The sequence below is a fragment of the Gigantopelta aegis genome, chromosome 8 (genome assembly GCF_016097555.1).
Source record: "Gigantopelta aegis isolate Gae_Host chromosome 8, Gae_host_genome, whole genome shotgun sequence".
Taxonomy (NCBI): domain Eukaryota; kingdom Metazoa; phylum Mollusca; class Gastropoda; order Neomphalida; family Peltospiridae; genus Gigantopelta; species Gigantopelta aegis.
In genome coordinates this window covers 41542390-41562287 of record NC_054706.1, presented here as the reverse complement: position 1 = coordinate 41562287, position 19898 = coordinate 41542390, and the positions used below count along the sequence as shown (strand labels likewise).

General features: G+C 37.6%; 2 protein-coding genes across 2 annotated transcripts; both read right to left on the bottom strand.

The window, feature by feature from the left end:
* Positions 1–3081: 3081 nt before the first annotated feature.
* On the bottom strand, positions 3082–15045 carry LOC121379668 (mucin-2-like). The gene is made up of 4 exons (XM_041508318.1): positions 14979–15045; positions 14031–14093; positions 13484–13498; positions 3082–4010 (listed from the first exon to the last, which is right to left on the bottom strand). Exons 1-4 carry the CDS (start codon positions 15043–15045, stop codon positions 3082–3084), a joined length of 1074 nt encoding a protein of 357 aa, XP_041364252.1.
* Positions 15046–16432: 1387 nt separating this feature from the next.
* Positions 16433–18061, bottom strand: LOC121379667 (putative uncharacterized protein DDB_G0290989). Its single transcript, XM_041508317.1, has one exon. It carries the CDS (start codon positions 18059–18061, stop codon positions 16433–16435), a length of 1629 nt encoding a protein of 542 aa, XP_041364251.1.
* Between the last annotated feature and the right edge of the window lie 1837 nt (positions 18062–19898).

Below are 19898 nucleotides of genomic sequence, written 5' to 3'. Positions count from 1 at the left end.
GCTCCATAGTCTATCCTGGAGAGTATACATGCTTTGTAAACCATAAGCATTGCTTCCGTTTGCGCCCCCAACTGGTGCCTGAGATTGCTCTTAGTAAGTTTAGTGTATTTTTAGATTGTCTGATTATATTATTTATGTTGTCACTAAAGGTTAGTTTTGAGTCGAAAGTGACACCTAGGAATTTAAATTTTTAGACTCTTGGGATTGGTTTATTATTTGAAGTTATTTGGTGGTTATCGGCTGAGTTAACTTTATTGAATAGCATACAGACTGTTTTGGTTTCCGATAGTTTGATGCCCCAGTCCTGGCCCATTTATTTAATTTATTCATATCGTTTTGCATTAGGCCAAATAGATTTTTGGTTATTCTGCCTGTGCGCCAAATGGCGCAGTCATCAGCGAATAGTGCTGTATTTAGTGGAGTGGTTGATTTGATTTTACTTTTAGCATCCAGTGCTTTAGTCATGTCGTTGATAAATATATTGAATAAGGTTGGTGATAGGACCGAGCCTTGTGGGATACCATTTATTATTTCGGTTTTTTGTGAGTAGTGCCTGTTTACTCTGACTGATATTGATCTGTTGTGAATAAAGTTATTGATGAAGTTGAACATATTCCCTTTAATACCGTTAGTTTTTAGTTTATTGAGTAGGCCCTGGCGCCATACCATATCAAAGGCTTTTTCTATATTTATAAAGTTTGCTAGTACTTTATTAGACTTGCGGAAGGCGTCATTTATGCTATTTTGTAGTCTTAACTATCTGGTCTATTGTTGAGTGTTTAGTTCTAAATCCGCTTTGTACATTTGTAATTAGTTTATTCTCTAGTAAGTAATTATTTAGTCTTTTATGGATTATGGTTTCTAGCGTTTTGCACATGTGCGATGTGAGTGTTATCGGTCTATAACTCCCCGGGAAGGAGTGGTCCTTTCCCGCCTTTGGGAGACTGAAACACTCTGCGTGCTTCCATGCTGTGGGCATTTGGCCCTCCTCCCAGATTCTGTTATAGAGCGATAACACTACCTCCAGGGTTACATCTGGCATATGTTTTAATAGAGTACAGCTGATTTGATCTGGCCCTGTGGCGGTGCTTTTTTTGGCTTTAATGGCCGTTTTTAGTTCTATTAGTGTTAGTGGTTTATTAAATTCTAGATTATCTGTGTTAGGCTGTTTGTCCATCATAGAATCGTTTGTTGGTAAATTGTTATTTGTTTTAAGTTTATCAAAAAATTTGTTAGGGAAGTTTTCGTTGCTGCTATTTTTACTAAATGTTTTACTTAGGAGATCTGCTTTTTGTTTATTTGTGGTAGCCACTTTACTTTTTTGGAGGACTGTAGCGATCGTGCGATGTCCTTGAATAGCTTTAACTTTTTTCCACATTTCTCTAATAGATGTTCTGTTATTAATTTCCCCGCAGAATGTCTGCCAGCTGGTTTGTTTAGCTTCAATGATTAGTTTGCCTATTTCGTTTTTTGCTATTTTATATTTGGTGTGGTATTCTGGTTTACCTGTTTTTTTTAAAGAGCTTTCGCATCCTGTTTCTGAAGCCGCATTTTGTTTTAATTTCGTCCGTCCACCAACTGACGGGTGTATTTTTTTTAGCTTGTTTGGTTTTTGGTATATTATTTTCCGCTATTTTAATTATTTCATTGGTAATTTTAGTGGTCGCTTCATCGATATCTATATTAGTTTCTAGTTTAATTTGGCTGCATTCGCTAGTAAAGCCTGCCCAATTGGCTTTACTGAATTTGAATTTTGGTAAGAATTTTTCTTGTTCGGTATATTCTATGTTACTTTTATAGTTGGTTAGGATGGGTAAGTGGTCGCTATTTAGAGTATCCAGTACTTCCCATTGGGCGTTTGCCCCTATATTATTAGAGGTTATGGTAAGATCGATGGCAGATGAGGTTGCTAGTTGGTCATGGTAGTAGGTGGCACTGCCATCGTTGAGACATACTAGGTTGTTTATGTTAATGAATTCTTCTAGGTGATGACGTCTATAGGCATCTTTTTGTTTAATACAGTATGTCCTAGGGCTTCTAGGTTGGTATTTAGGGCTTCGTATTTAATTTCGCTATGCGGGCTGGCGCTTTTAATCAGTGTGGCTATTCCACCTCTAGTGCTATTTTCTCTATTTTTATAGTAAGTTGTATAGCGTGGGATTTTGAATTTTTTAGCTGTTATTTTATTATTACTTTTTTTTGAGCCAGTTCCTAGCCAAGTTTCTTGTATGCATATAATATCTGGCTTGGTGTAGTTGGTGCTAATGAGTTGAACGAGTTCGGCACCATGTCCCATTGAGTGGAGACCTTTAGCGTTCCATTGGAGAACGCTAAGGCCTTTCCTTATAGGTTTATTTTTATTAATATGGGTGTGTGGAGACTTGTCTCCCATATTTTAGTCCCGTTGATTAGTTTATTTAGTATATTTAAAAACAAAAATTAATTTATTGGTTTATACTTTTTTTGTTGAGTTTATTTTTAATGTTGTTCATTTCGACAACCAGTGTTTCGATTAGTGCTTTTAGCTCGGTTATCTGGGTTTGCTCATTTGTTTTTACTTTCGCCGCGTAGGTTATTTTGGTTGTAACTGGTTTTGGCGTTGGGTAGGTTGTTATTGGTTGTTTTGGTTGCTCTTTCCTATTATTTAGCTGTCTAAGCGCACGCTGGTAATGGTGGCATGTGTCATCGTGGGCCATGTGCCTGCTTAGACAGTTGGGGCATTGGATTGGTCGGGTGCATGGCGAGTTACGGGAGCTTCTGGGGTGCTTTTGGCTGCACCTGTAGCAGGTGGGCTGCTCCTTATGATGTTTACATTTGTTGGCGCCATGGCTCCATTGCTGGCAGTGGTGACATTTGGATGGTTTTATCTCGTAAGGTAGCAGTTGGTATTGGCGGCTTTGTATGAAAATATATTTGCTTTTGGGTTCTGCTGTGATAAGCACATACCCGTTGGTCCATGTTGTGGCCTCGGTGATATTGAGTTCAGGGTTGTTAAATTTTAGGCGGTTTAGGGAGGTTTCGTGGGTTGGAAGGGGGTATAATTTGATTAGCCATTTGGAAGTGGATTTCGGGTTTTGGTGGTTATGGGTATCCCGGTGGGTGGTTGGGCGGGTTGGGTTTTCCTGCAGGGTGGTTGAGGGATTGGCAGGACTTGCTAGAGTTGGGGTGGGGGTAGTAGAGGGTGGGTTGGTTGGGAAGCTGGTGGGTCCCGTTGGGGTTGGGGTGATGGTAGTAGTGGGTGGGTGGGTTGGTGGGGCCTGCTGGGGTAGGGGTTGTAGAGGGTGGATGGGGGAGGGTGGTGGTGGGTTCAAGGGCTGGGGTATTGGTGGGGCCTGCTGGGGTAGGGGTTGTAGAGGGTGGGTGGGAGGTGGTGGAGGTGGGTTCAGGGGCTGGGATAGTGGTGGGGGTAAGGGAGGGTGGGGGGGATAGTGTTGGGGCTATGCCGTTTGGTTTAGTTTGTTTGCTTTTCTCAAATGTTGGGACTCCTATGTTGTCTGCCAGTCGCCCCTCCGCAGACAGCTGGTTTGGTTTGCTGTCAGCTGCCATGACGGCGGGTGCGACTGTTTTGTCAGGGTCCGTTGTTGTCTGCTGGCTGTCCATTGGTGACGCGGCGGTAGTAGCTGGTCGGTTATCGTTTACTGGGTTTTGGTCGAAGTTAAGTTTTTTTTGGCAGGATTTAACAAGATTGTTTCCCATCAGTTTAGTTTTAATAGTGCTGTGAATTTTTTGGCTGATTGTTGGGTTATCGCGGTTGGTTGCCAGTACTTTGTGCGATCGAGCGGGGCTGGCCGGGCCGGAGTTTGTCATGACCGGCAGGAGTTCAATTAAAGTTAGTTCGTCCGAATCCGGGTTGGTTGTTAGTTGGAGGCTTGTCCCTAAGGATTTTAACGCTTCTTCCGAGCCTTTTACAAAGGTGTCCCCGTTCGTTAGTTGGGCGTGGAAAATTACATTGTGGATTCCCCCTTTGGTTGGGCGTGATGGTTCTCCAATGTCTGCTGCCAGTATATGTACTGATAGAGAGTGGGGTTTTTTCCGCGGAATGTTACTGTTCCTAGGAACCGTGAAGGCGAATACCCATAGAAATTGGTAAAGACCCAATTTGCCATAATCGTCGGCCTTGGTTCCTCAGAGCTCCTGAGCTTACAGGTGGAAAGAAGTAAGGGAACACATGCTATTTTAGATACAAATTAATTCACTACTGTTCAGTTGTTTAGACTCTAAGTGCTTTTTGCAAATGTTACTTTTAATTCCTATTCAATCCTTGGTTACGAGGCTACGTGAAGTCAATTATAGCTTGTTTAACTGAATCAAGGTTATGAATGTTTTGGAATGTAAAATGTGTACCAGCTTTGTCTAACCTTTTCTTTAAACATATACGTAAAAATGCATGTAACCATCCCATGTACATGCAGAATATTGAATCAATTTTGCCAATACAGTATTTATTTTATTTTTATTTTATTAATTCTATATTTACATACTGTACCTAACCTAACACAACTGGGGTGTAGTAACAAACAAAAATCAGCTTACACAAGGTCGGGGTGTTACAGAGTCCACAGTGTTAAGTCTGATAGGCCCTCCTCTTTCCACAATTGTTTTTTTTTTTAAATTGGGATTCCTTGTGGTCAAATCTATAGTATTTATTTTGGTTCTTGTGTGTGTGTGTGTGTGTGTGTGGGGGGGGGGGGGTACTTTTGTAATGCGCAAAGCAATTTGTAAACCAAAAAGCTACTGTTCAGACTTGTTGGGGGGTTCCACCACTTGCCCATCCCCTAAACACGGTCCTGAATGTCCAAAATACGATAACTTTGCTTGTACATATCAAGTCGATGGTCAATAACATATTATTTTCGAATCTGTGATTGCACGTGTAGTGGTAGCATTGTGTAAACCACATGAAATACAAGTATAGAAGGGTATATAAGTTCACAGAAGATGTATTACTGGACATTCAATACATTATTGTTATTTGTGTAAAATATGGGTAAATCGAACATTGCTTCTCCCTACCCATCAAGCATATAACGTTCAATGCATTTATTAACTCTAACACTGAACACTATTTATTCCCATGACATTCATCATCAGTCACTATCAAACAACCTACCAATTGAACAAATATAAACGTGTATTACAAAACACGGACAATCAATATAAAACCATATAAAATACACCTACATACAAATCCACAGGTGGGTGTGGGGTTCTGCAGAAGGCCACATTTCACCATCGGCTGGCCAGGCGCGGATCTTTACTTTAATATAATTTAGTTAACATTAGCTATGTTGGAGAAGGAATAGGCGATGATCCCCCTTCTTTTACAGTAGTTTAAGTAATTATTGTTAATACTTTATGGGTTTGAATAGATTTCTTAAGAAAGGAATCCAAACAGGAATAGAGATTTTCAATTTTCTATGTTTACTTTCCCGTCCGCGTGGCTCATCACTGTGTGACTAAAGGGCTTAAAAAAAGTGTTAGAGCGTCCGGTAAAGTTACATCTGTTAATCACTGCGGCTGGGCGGCCCTTGTGTGCGGTGGTTTAACAGTTTATACCAACGTCAACTGCCCGGTGCTAAACGAAGTATCCTTTTTTCATGTTATGAAAAAGAGGAAACCCGACTTTGGTCAAATTTACTCAAATTATTATAATACTCTTCTTTTCTTTTAATGTTATTATAGTTGGTGATGAATGTAAATAGTATGATAGTGTCGTGGGCGGCGATTCAGGGGGCGGGCACACCTGGCAGTGTGCGCGCCCCCCTTGTCAGCCGCAACACGACTGATAGTGTGTGTTAGTGATTGGTGAAGGTGTTTTTATAGTGGTGAGAGGTGGGGGTACGTAGGTACTCCTCTCTCTACCCTCCTTCTTTTAAACCCTTAATAAATATAATTATATATTCCTCTTAGTATTTTAACAAATGTTTTAATATTACATGTACATTTTTTCTTTTATATCAGCAGGTTTTAAACTGGCATTAATTTAATCAGTCCCTATTAATTATAATTAAAGAAAATAGCCGGACTGATACATGTCGCCGTCCACTTAACGAGTTGTGGTCACCTGAACGACTTCATGGTTTATATAAAAATGACATCTGTCATCCGTGTAGGTGGCGCACCCTTTCGGGTGTAAGGCTCACGAGTGCTGGAGGAGCTTGATGGACACCTCGGGGATTAATACTATGGATTATCAATCGGACCAACTTCAACATCCAGCAATGAGATACGTTTCCACCAACTGGCGACTGGCGGGCTATTCACAATCATTTCATCCCTATCCAATCATTCCCACCCTTCCTTCCCATCATCTCACATCCTAACGCCCGGTTAGCTGTATGGATAACTTGGGGGTAGACGGGATGGGGGGGGGGGGACGCCGTGTTAGGGTGCTTATTTGGGTGCTTTAGGGCATAAGCGGGTTCGGCCGATAGTTTTGCCTGGTAGGAGGCCTACCCCCCCCCCCCCCCCCCCCGGCGCGCCTGCTCCGTGGAAATCCGGCCCGGCTACCAATGGGCTTTGCCTGGTGTAGGATCGCACTCTGGATTGGGCGCGAAGCCCCCCCCCCCCCCTTTGTCAACCCTTTATCCTCCAGGGCTTAAATTAATAAATTAAGTTTATCTCTCTTTATTTAAAAGAGGGGTAACATTAATATATACTTTTTGGACCAGCCCGACAAAAATTAGCACCTAACTAATTAATACGTAAATGACCATAACAGTTTAAAGCTATTTTGGAATAGGTGCAACAGTAATTTATATATGAATCTAGTGATGCATTAATTTATAATTATCCTCACTCCCTATTTTTTCCTTTCTAATTTGGATTTAGGTCTTACCTAGAAATTTTGTAATTCCCCCCATCAACCAACTATCTCCCCTTCCCCATACCCCCTCCGGCCATGGAATCATGAGCTGGCTATGTCAGTACTTGAATCCACGGCTGGCGTGCCTGAACCGCAAGGATATGGGCACGTTAAAATAGTTCCTTCCTACCTTCATTTCACCATTCGCGGTTATACAATATTCTGGTTATGTATGTGTGCACACCCCCCCCCCCCCCCCCCACACACACATACACACTAAAAGGGAACGTTGCCTTCAGATGAACACTTGCCCGGGCATTAGTAAATAATACATATTATATATTATTCATGGCCATACAACCTAACAGTCATAATGTATCAACCTATCTTATAGTTACTTATAGCACCCAAACTTATTTATTTTTGTATCAGTGCATTACATTACTGAGATAGCAGAAGTTTTTAATAGCGGGGGCCCAAAACCCGTTGTTGTTTTTGAACAGGTGGATGGGATAAGGTTCCATGTTTTGTGTATTCTGTCATATATATTGTTTGACAAAAATTGACGGGGCGTGTCACCTGGACTCCCCGCCTGAATCCGCACCTAAATTGTTTATTGACTTATGTTTCCAAATTGTTTCTTAAATATAGGTCATACTACAATATATTCCGCTAGGAAGGTGGAAAAGAACATTAGTTTGAAACACACTATAGAGTGATACTTTTCTTATGCAAATAGCCATAGTTGTTTATAGGAGAACGAACCTGTATTCGAAACATACAGATATTTTTGTAAAATGGAAATAAGTCAACTTCGTGCATTTTAGATGATGAATTGTATATAAAACCTGTCGGGGTTTGGGTTTGTTTTCATGCAACTTTAAAGAAAACAAGGATTGAATAGGAATTAAAAGTAAGATTTGCAAAACAATTAGGGTCTAAACAATTGAGCAGGACTATAGTATAGGTATATCTATAGACAATACAAATATATAATATGGAATTAAATGTCAGTAACATAATAAACGCCCTGACACCATGGATGGAGGTGTTAGTTGCATGAATGAATGTTTATCGACATCTTAAAAAAGGTGAAAGGTAAATGTTTTGGTTTCAGTCAATATTTGTTATTACTATGAGTGTGTGCTCCCTAATTTCTTTTCACCAGTATAGTTATTGCATGCTACTACCGTATGGCTAGGCACATTTCAACAGTTCACCACTTTGCATGTGCAAATACAAATGACAGTACTAATATTTGTTGCATGTTCTTTTCCAAAACTATAGCATATTTATTGTAACAAATGCGCTGATGGTTAATTATAATACTTTCTTCATTGGCAAAAGATGGATGGATAATGGAAGATCTTAGTCAGCGTGGCCTATTAGATGATACTAATTTTGTTCAATAAAAAAAAGGTTGGGCATGTAAAGGAAAGTGGAATTTATTAAAATAAAGACGGTATTAATAATAATTAAGTACTGATAGTATTATAATGTCCAATAGCACACTCAGTGACACCAAATAATATATTTTGCAAACAAACCTGGCTTTATTACGACTCCTTGAACTCAAGAACGTAATATTTAATCATAAATTTCGGCCATGTTGGATTTTAGTATTTTATGTGAATAACCCAAAATTTTTGGTTGGTCTACATGGCTAAAATTAATTGGTAAACCTAAACAGAACACCATGCAAAATTTGGTGCTTTTATCCGCCAGTTATAGATAGTTCTACTAAGCCACTTGACTAAACTGAGCGTTCATAGACAGTGATGATCTTGACAAACGACGCGTTGCTGTGCAGCGTCAGCAATTCTTATTGATTATCCACTTCTCCTTGTCATATTGTGCTTTCCAACACTGCACATTTTCCCCAAAGAATATTCACTGAAATCGTTGATGAATAGCCCAATAACGTCAAAGGCGCTAAACAACGATTCTAAAGGATGAAAGGAAAGCGAATTTATTATTTAATTCCATGAAGAAAATCAATATGAAACAATGTTTTTTTTTCTTTGAAGTGATCGTATGCAAAATGTTACGTACACACGCAATAAAATATCGATCTATTTGAATTAGTATACCCGCTCGAAGGCAATTTCGTTTGCTGTTTAAATGCCATTCCAGCTAATGGAGTGCAATTCAGGAATTTTATTAACTCAAAATGAAGTATCTTACACAAAATAAATGTTTCTGATGTGAAAGCTACAACATCACCAATAAAGAAAACGAAAAAATCAATCACAAAATGTAACCTAAAATACCAGTAATAAGTAACAACCCAAAATGTAAACTGTTGTCTACGGTACACTTGTTTCTGGAAGAATCTGAAGAGAATCCGTAGTACAATTTTCAAAGATTTTCTTTCGTTTCACCTGCTCACGAAAATTATCAACAGTTTTATATGGACACCGCTGGCGTTTTAGCTTAAAATGTCTTTAATAGGAAAACGTAAGTACTGGAAGTATCCGAGGACAACCTTTTCCTCATCCCGTCTGACTGAACAGTGGTATCGTAGGTTCGACTTTTTTTTTACACACACACACACGAACGCACGAACGGACGCCTGCACGCGCGCCTGAATGAAAATGAAAACATATAACAGTTCTTGTCAAAAACACCTAGAAATGGTAAAGAAGGAGATTTTTTTTTTTTTTAGAATTTAGAATAGTAATGTTTTGTAGGACACATTTCACTTGTACTACAGTGCTGTCCGGTGTATCGGCGCACCGAAGCATTCAAAGACCATTTTCTATGTGAACACTGTGAAATACTTAATAAAATGTGTCTCTCACCAATGAAGCAGTGCATAATCTGAGATATACTACAAATTGTTTTATGTCTGTAGTAAATAAACATTTTAAAATTGTCCATAAATGTGGACACCCCCTTGTATCCAAAACGATTTGCATGTCCATTGATTCGGCGCAGTATATGTGGATCGGTGATCCCGCTATTTATAAACTGCCAATAACCTCACTTTGTGACAGTTGTGAACTTTTGAACTTTTGTTTTGTTTGCATTTGTCGGTTTTCCTTTTTCGATTAAATAAAAATAACCGAATTTTTTTTTTTATACCGTTTACTATAATTTAAAAAATGCAGAAAAGGTGTTTTTAGACTAGTTTTAACATTCTTAATATTAATAAGGCTGACCTACTTCGCGTTTATATACACGAAAGCAGGTGAATTATTTATTTTTAAATTATAATATAATTATTGATAATTCTAAAAAAAAAAAAAATGTACCCTTAACAATAAATATGTTGATACTTGATTAAACATTGAAAATGGAATTGAACTTTAATTTGTTAAAAACACCGACATGTCAATTTCCTAACCATAGGCCTACTTAAGCAAAATACCAAGTGCACCGAATCACCGGACGCGCCGATACACCGGACACGGTTGTATATCAATGTTCCACTGTTCTTTGAAATTACTCCATAAAAGTATCGTGTGTATCTATCAAATTTATTACTTGGAGGAGAATAACTAAGTATGTGTTGATACATACGTTACTTCATCTTGCCATAATCATTATGCATTCAAAGTGACCAACTTTCCGGAATTTTTCCGGGAATTCCGGAAGTCCTATATCCGCAAATCCAAAATTGATGTTTCTTTTTGGTTGTTGTTATTTTGTAAAATGGCGCACTGTGAATTATTATTTTGGAAACGACCGAGTGTTCATGTGTTTAAAAATAAAATATCCTAAAATCCAGAAAAACAATTGCGTTAAATTGCATTTGAGCAGATAAAAACAAAAATGTTTCCTTCAATTTGTCGACTTATGAACGGAGAACACGCATTTGTTCTCTGTGAACCCTTGAGGTACACATTCTTAAAGCTCCTGAAATAACCACAACGCCAGTTTAATTAGTTGTAAGCTCTATTAGAAATTCGCAAGAAAAAATAGGCAGAGTTACGTCCCCTAACTACTTCCGGTTTCAGTTAGAATGGTAAATGGCCTCAGACCACAATTAATTTCGCTATATGTTTCTATATAGCCTTAGTGGCTATAACATTTTTTATTAATATCAGCAGGCCCGTGGATTTTTGTATGTACCTTTGCCTGCCTGGGGGACACATACCCTGAAAAGGACAACCCCTGTTGTCCAGCTCTTTCTCCCAGCATATTGGTTTAAACAAACACACCCTCTAAACCAGGCCAGGCCGGAGTACTCCCATTTTACACAAAAAGCACTACTTTTGCATAGACCGGAATTACCACAAATAAGTCTTCAATGTCAACAAGTTACACATGTTTACAAACTACATACTCTCCCCTGTCACTTCAGTCAAATAGTTGCCACTTCATAGCTGTCTGCCATGAAATAATCACAGTCAAACAGCAGACTACTTGCGCGGTCAAATTTCCGCATTTTGCAACTAAATGGGAAGATAACTGTAATCTGAGGCCAGATGACCATAGTGTGGTAGTGGTGTGTGCGGCACGGTGTAGTGGGGTGTGTGGGGTACGGTGTAGTGGGGTGTGTGGTGGATTGTGGTGGATTGTGGTAGTGGTGGCGTGTGTGGTATAGCCCGAGTACTCTGACTGTAAGAGAGCTAGACGGAAAGTTTAACCACTTACACCGACCAGTGATTCCATAACTGGATTAACAATGGCCTGTCTATGGGACAGTGCATATAAAAGATCCCTTGCTGCCTATAGGAAATAGTAGCCACACTAGTATGGTGATAGCGGGTTTCGTCTCTTCTACTTACATTAACATCTGTCCTGGACAGATGGCTCAGGAAGCTTTGCGATGTGCCCATGACAGCGTGCTTGAACCATAACTGGATGTAAGCACGATAATAAGTATAACCAACCATAGTTGATATGTGTGCTGTTCAGTTCGAGGCACAACAACCACGCTGGCTATGACAAAAATGATGGGTTTTGACAAAAACAAGTTTTAATGTTTCAAAAGTCATTAATAAAATTAAAAAAGAGAAAGCAGTCTAATTTTTTTCTATTACTTTGCTTTGGATCATCCCTATTACATGTCAAGTGCAATTTATTCAGATATTTGCTGACGATATGTAATATACAAAGAAGCCAATAAAATAAAAATGTCTTTTATTTGACGTAATACTAATAGTTACAATTGTAAATTGTTTGTTCACTGTGCGATTTTTGAAAGGGACATTCCTGAGTTTGCTGCATTGTAATGTGTTTCCTACTAATAAAATATTTCTACGATTAAACTTACGTATTAAATCTATTTTCTTGTTTAGAATATCAGTGTCTGTATATTCAATGTGTTTTTTGGTCATGTTGATATTTGTAAGAAGCCCAAACTGGATTTTGTCTTCAAATAATTTCGTACGTAGGAAAAATAAATAATGAATTAAAATTAAATTTAGCCTAGTACAAATATTAGAAAGATCAGAAACACGATTAATATACAGCCACTAATATTTTATGCAGAAAAATATATTTGATATGTAATTACAATTGTTAAAAAGTCTCTGTTAGTCAATAACATCTTCAAAAATGGCAGCAAACTCAGGAATGTCCCTTTAATACTTTTATATCCTTCCATGAAAACTGTATTAAAACTGGATTTGAAAACAAAGCTAAGTAATACTGTGAAATGAAAACCTAATCCAATACTTAGTAACTATAAATGTCCCCATGTAAACTACAGTTTATTTTTGCTGACCGTGAGGTTTCGAATAAAATCCTTTACATTTTTCCAAGAACTATGTGCTAAAACTGGTTCTGAAAACAATACTTCTTCAATTTGTCTCTTTCCTGGTAACACCTTCATTGCTATATTAGTAGCGAACTGTCTCAGCACAGCTTCTGTTTCAGCAGAAGACCAAGCTACTCGTTTGTGTCTAGGCATGGATTTTGGTGACACTGAACTGTATAACATATAAATGTTAATGCATATATGTACCATCCCAGATCATTGGCCTATTTGATGGGTCCTCATGAACATGAACATTTCTGCTAGAGTTAACATGGAATTCCCACCTTTGTGGTTCAGTTAAATCGAGTTGGCTGATAAAATAGTGAGGTTTGGTATTCCAAATCAATATAATTTTAATTTAATTACCATATTTAAAGAAATAAGATCATGTTATGGTACAGTATACTAGAACGTGAAGAGTAGTCAAAGTGAGTCCATGCAAATGTTTTACATATTAAATATGGTTAGTACAGCAACGGGAACTATTTACTTATTTGCACAACAGTGAAAGTAGTATAAAGAAACATCTCTTACTGTCATTGGGTGTCTGCTCTACAATCTTTGTGATAAAGTGAACTCCTAGAAACAGGTAAATAATAATCAACAAATGGAAATGAAACGAAAAACAATTGCTAAAAGACTCATCGGCACCTTTTTCTTTAGGTATCTGCCACAGTAAAGATGGGCTATTTTTACCACTTTCCCACAATCAGAACAGTAAACACTACAAGCATTGATGTAAAAGTCATGGGACACTAGAGATGATGACAATATCTCAATAACAAGCTTATGCAGAGTGAATTTGCATAGCCAAAAGCTCTCCTTTATAAAAGTGCTTTAAAGTTTATACACCCATATGTACTAATACCCATTTAATATGAATACAATGTCCATACACATTTAGAAAAGCTACATTTGTATATATTTAAGTTTGTTTCATTCAAACGACAGAAAAATTCAAATTAACTTACATTGGATGAGCAAGGCTTAAAACAACAACAACAAAAAACATTTCAGTTTACTCAAAGCCTGCAAAGGTTCTAGTTGTGCGTCAACACTGTTGACATCAATATTTTCAGAATTCAACTCTGGAACTCGAACTCCAAGAAAAAAAAGCTGTCAATACAATGATAAAGATATTTCAATAACATACACATCCAAATGTTCATGTTTGAGTAAGTGTTTATCGTTTATTCCATAAGTCTGTACAAGGACTCATTTAACAAGTATGTGGCAACGGTATCTTTTATTTCTTTTTAGAAAAGGAAAGGAATATGTGTTGGCAAATCAAGTAGATGATACTTCTATGAAGCTAAAAGGGTATAGTTTGTGCGACAACAAACTTTGAAATGATATCGCATTTTTTAGCATTTACATGTGGCAGTATCTTCATTCCATTGGTCAATTGATTTTTTTTTTTTAAATGTGCAAGGTTAAAATTGACCTTTGTGCAGATCCAAGACAGAAGTCTTTTTTTTTTCAGCCTCAAGAGATAAAACTAATAATATTTCAATTTACCCAGAGGTTCTTGCTGTGTGTCAGTTTCCTCACTGTTGAAAGCTTCAGAATCCACATCCAGTTCTATCAAATAAAACCCAGCATGTATCATTTTAAAAATATAACACATGGCTTCATTAATTAAATATAAAAATAAGGAATGGCATTTTGTGGTTAATTAAATATAGTATTATTTGAAGAGAAATAGTATAGATATTTAGTAGACATTTACTATGCAGATGTAGAATTTCCATGAAACTGTTGCTGAATATTCTTTCATTCTGGATAGAAAGTCTGCAGGCCAAAACCATAATATTATTTACCCATATTAACATATCAGTATAACATACATTTGTAGATCACATATATAAATGATAAATTATAGGCTGATTTCACTTATTCATTATTTTGCTGACCTTTCTGTGTGGAAAACAGAAGTATCTTCTACTAGTTCAAGCCAACACAACTATTAGCCAAATATTGTAGGAACAAAAATATTTCGAGTCCTGCTATAAAATATCACCATAAAATATATATACTTTTATTGCCTTTAAAGTAATAATAAGTGAAATATTTTGAATATTTAAGTGTTTAGAATAGGTCATCAGCTTTGGAGTTTTTATTCGTAGTACCACAGAATTCACTTTCTTTTTCACCCTATTTTGAAATAATGTTACACTTCAAACGCTGTTTAACAATGTAATATGTAAACAGGCAAACTTCAGACTAGTAGTGTGTGAGATTACATTTCACCACACTGGAAATTTCAAAGTAATACACTACATGTGAAAAATTTGAAAAAATATATTTCTGAAATTACATTTTGCCTATTATAGCTTAACCATTAGGGGAATATCTATATATTATTTTAAAAGTGCAGGTGTGGCTTTTTGTTTCATTATAAATGATGTTATAATATTGGGAGGGGTGATATTCCACATATTAGTTTTATTGAAATAATATTTTTACCTTCATCAGGATCTATAATGATGTCATCCAACTGTTGTCCTGCCTTCAAACCAACACCTTGTTCCATGGCTAGCAAAAATTTAGAGATCTTGGCTACTGGAAGTGTCTGATCAGGAAGACGATAATATCCTCGATGTACCCTGATATCATGCCCTAGGTACAGTGATAACTAATCAAGCTCATGGTCCTTCAAATTCAGTATTTGGCTCATTGTAGCAATCTACTTTCTGAGTTGCGTTGATCTAAGTAGATGTGGTTCCTTTGCTCATAGCTCTCAAACAGTCTGAACCTCTGACGTACTCATGAGATCCATAGTGTGTACGAGCAAACACATATGCATTGTCATCTTTAATTCCAGCATCATGCCTGCAAGACATCAATATGTCTGGCCATTCTTTGGTTTCCTTGTTCATGAGCACAGGCACAGTCATCCCACGCTTTTGTCGAATTTCTACACAGCAGAAATGCTGACTGAGTTCCTTCTCCAAATTAGACAAGTGATCCATTACAAACCTATCTTGACCAGTTTTTTCCCCCACATAATCTTCAATTGTCATATGAGAAACTTCACCTTGTCGATGTCGGTTAAACAGAATGAAACGAGTCAAAACTACATATCTAAGGGTACTCCATGCTGACTGTGATGCACATGCCTTCAAGGCAGTAGCAGCTTGCCTTCACTCCTCATTTAGATAATTTGACAGAAGATGAACATCACCAGCTAGGGGCAGGATTTTAACTTTGTTTCTTTTTAAATCTCACAAAACAAACAGTAATACACTTTGTCCCACTTTCTGCTTTCGCCTTGATTATCAGTCACCATAACTATGATGTTGCCAAAAGATGTACTAGAAACAGAGCTACTGACTTGTGAATTTGATTGTGTGTCTCTACTGTCAAACATACTAAGATTTTCAGTGCAACTTCTAGAAGAAGTCCGAGTCTGACTGACTGCTCGCATCATTGATATCACCTACATCATGTGGAACATCTTGTGGCATTACTTAATGAAAATGTTCCAATTGTAGGAATTATAAGAGATAAATCACTACAAGAATCAGTATCAGTGGTATCTGGAACATAAGCAGAGTCAGAAACACTGTGATCAAAGTTCAAGTAACTAGATGACACATAATTATCTTCTACATCTTCTGACTTCCTGGTTGGTTGATCATTTGTTAGTAATATAAATATAATAATAATATAAGCATTAGATATAATATACTCGCTTGCATTGATGAAAACATTGGCTTAATAATAATTTTCATTAGTTTTAAATATAAATCTGAACGACATAACCATTTTCAACAATAAAAAAATCTCTATGTCTGCAAAAGGCATAGTTTGGAGATGACCTGATGATCACAGGATTTGGTTTAACATGTCATTTTAATTCAGTAATTCAGTTATTTCCCCAACCCTAAGTAGTTTGAGGAGTTCAATTTTATGCTCTGCTACAGCTTTTCAAAAACAGGTCTGCTTGATGAATCGTAAATGGACAAAAGCACAAAAATGAATGAATAAATGAATGGTACACCACTTGGTTGAACAACAGCTTGACATGGTCCACTATGGAGATCATCATCATCATCATGTTTTGAAGATTCACCAGGTACATCATTCTCTGTGATGGATGAGTCACTGTGTTTAGAATCTAGATTCCTGGTCTCTATATCAGGTACATCATTCTCTGTCATGGATGATTCACTGTGATTAGAATCTACATTCCTGGTCTCTATATCAGGTACGTCATTCTCTGTCATGGATGATTCACTGTGATTAGAATCTACATTCCTGGTCTCTATATCAGGTACATCATTCTCTGTCATGGATGATTCACTGTGATTAGAATCTACATTCCTGGTCTCTATATCAGGTATGTCATTCTCTGTCATGGATGATTCACTGTGATTAGAATCTAGATTCCTGGTCTCTATATCAGGTACGTCATTCTCTGTCATGGATGATTCACTGTGATTAGAATCTACATTCCTGGTCTCTATATCAGGTGTTTCATTCTCTGTCATGGATGATTCACTGTGATTAGAATCTACATTCCTGGTCTCTATATCAGGTACGTCATTCTCTGTCATGGATGATTCACTGTGATTAGAATCTACATTCCTGGTCTCTATATCAGGTACATCATTCTCTGTCATGGATGATTCACTGTGATTAGAATCTACATTCCTGGTCTCTATATCAGGTACGTCATTCTCTGTCATGGATGATTCACTGTGATTAGAATCTAGATTCCTGGTCTCTATATCAGGTACGTCATTCTCTGTCATGGATGATTCACTGTGATTAGAATCTACATTCCTGGTCTCTATATCAGGTACGTCATTCTCTGTCATGGATGATTCACTGTGATTAGAATCTACATTCCTGGTCTCTATATCAGGTACGTCATTCTCTGTCATGGATGATTCACTGTGATTAGAATCTACATTCCTGGTCTCTATATCAGGTACGTCATTCTCTGTCATGGATGATTCACTGTGATTAGAATCTAGATTCCTGGTCTCTATATCAGGTGTTTCATTCTCTGTCATGGATGATTCACTGTGATTAGAATCTAGATTCCTGGTCTCTATATCAGGTGTTTCATTCTCTGTCATGGATGATTCACTGTGATTAGAATCTACATTCCTGGTCTCTACACCCGGTGTTTCATTCTCTGTCATGGATGATTCACTGTGATTAGAATCTACATTCCTGGTCTCTATATCAGGTGTTTCATTCTCTGTCATGGATGATTCACTGTGATTAGAATCTACATTCCTGGTCTCTATATCAGGTGTTTCATTCTCTGTCATGGATGATTCACTGTGATTAGAATCTACATTCCTGGTCTTTACACCCGGTGTTTCATTCTCTGTCATGGATGATTCACTGTGATTAGAATCTACATTCCTGGTCTCTATATCAGGTGTTTCATTCTCTGTCATGGATGATTCACTGTGATTAGAATCTACATTCCTGGTCTTTACACCCGGTGTTTCATTCTCTGTCATGGATGATTCACTGTGATTAGAATCTACATTCCTGGTCTCTATATCAGGTGTTTCATTCTCTGTCATGGATGATTCACTGTGATTAGAATCTACATTCCTGGTCTATACACCCGGTGTTTCATTCTCTGTCATGGATGATTCACTGTGATTAGAATCTACATTCCAGGTTTCTACACCCAGTGTTTCATTCTCTGTCATGGATGATTCACTGTGATTAGAATCTACATTCCTGGTCTCTATATCAGGTGTTTCATTCTCTGTCATGGATGATTCACTGTGATTAGAATCTACATTCCTGGTCTTTACACCCGGTGTTTCATTCTCTGTCATGGATGATTCACTGTGATTAGAATCTACATTCCTGGTCTCTATATCAGGTGTTTCATTCTCTGTGATGGATGATTCACTGTGATTATAATCTACATTCCTGGTCTCTACACATGGTGTTTCATTCTCTGTGATGGATGATTCACTGTGATTAGAATCTACATTCCTGGTCTCTATATCAGGTGTTTCATTCTCTGTCATGGATGATTCACTGTGATTAGAATCTACATTCCTGGTCTCTATATCAGGTGTTTCATTCTCTGTGATGGATGATTCACTGTGATTAGAATCTACATTCCTGGTCTCTATATCAGGTGTTTCATTCTCTGTGATGGATGATTCACTGTGATTAGAATCTACATTCCTGGTCTCTATATCAGGTGTTTCATTCTCTGTCATGGATGATTCACTGTGATTAGAATCTACATTCCTGGTCTCTATATCAGGTGTTTCATTCTCTGTGATGGATGATTCACTGTGATTAGAATCTACATTCCTGGTCTCTACACCTGGTGTTTCATTCTCTGTGATGGATGATTCACTGTGATTAGAATCTACATTCCTGGTCTCTATATCAGGTACGTCATTCTCTGTGATGGATTGTTCACTGATTAGAATCCATGTTCACTGTCTTTACCTCAGAACTTCGATGTCCTAAAACATCAAACAATAAAATAATCAATGAAACACACATGTAGCAAACAGGATGATCTATCTTAAATGCGTAAATATTAAAAATATTATGATACTGCAGCTTTAATTCTGAATGCATTTCACCTTTTACTGCATGTTCCAGATCCACCAAATATGCCTTTTCTACATCGTTCTTCATGCCCCGATAATGCCTCAACTTGTCTGTACAAATAAAAACAGCATGCAATTTATACAATTTATAAATACAAATACAACGTAACATATAATATTAAGGGGAAAAAAGAAATGTTTTGTTTAATGACACTTGGCACTTATTTATGATCACAAGGAATCAAACATGACATAGTAATGATAATGAGAGACAAAACCTGCTGCTGCCACACCAATGGCTACTCATTCTGTAAGAAGTTTAAGGTTAAATGGAGGTTAAAAAAGACCTTGATGTTGAATAACATTAAAATCCCTTCATTTTCACTTTTTGTTCTGGATGAAGGATGTTACTTTTATTAATTATACTACTGGAACAACAACTATATCTGACAACAAACGAATGGTATCAGCAAATAGTTCATTACAATGTATAAAAAAAACAAAATCTAAAAAATAACATACCCAAATTGTGTTTAGCAACTTCATTGTTAAATGACTGTATGTTCGTTTACATCCCATCCTAAAGAAGAGGAAAAAAGACATTACTGTGATTTGCCACCACAACCTCATACCCAATAGGCATGCTTGAACTGGCCCTGCCTGCTGTCGACGCCCCAACCCCGTAGCCAGTTTTCACTCTTGAACCGGCCCTAGCAGCTGTATCACCCCCAACCCCATGTCCATTTGCAGGACTGGAACTGGCCCTGCCTGCTGTCACACACCCCAACTCCAAACCCAGAGAGAGGACTGCAACTGGCCCTACCTGCTGTCC

Excerpts from the sequence above, each read along its gene's own strand:
- LOC121379667 (XM_041508317.1), bottom strand. The coding sequence starts at position 18,061 with ATGACAGAGAATGAAACACCTGATATAGAGACCAGGAATGTAGATTCT.
- LOC121379668 (XM_041508318.1), bottom strand. The coding sequence starts at position 15,045 with ATGGAACAAGGTGTTGGTTTGAAGGCAGGACAACAGTTGGATGACATC. Across the intron at positions 14,094-14,978 it reads CATTATAGATCCTGATGAAG|AACTGGATGTGGATTCTGAA; the intron begins GTAAAAATATTA and ends TTTATTTGATAG.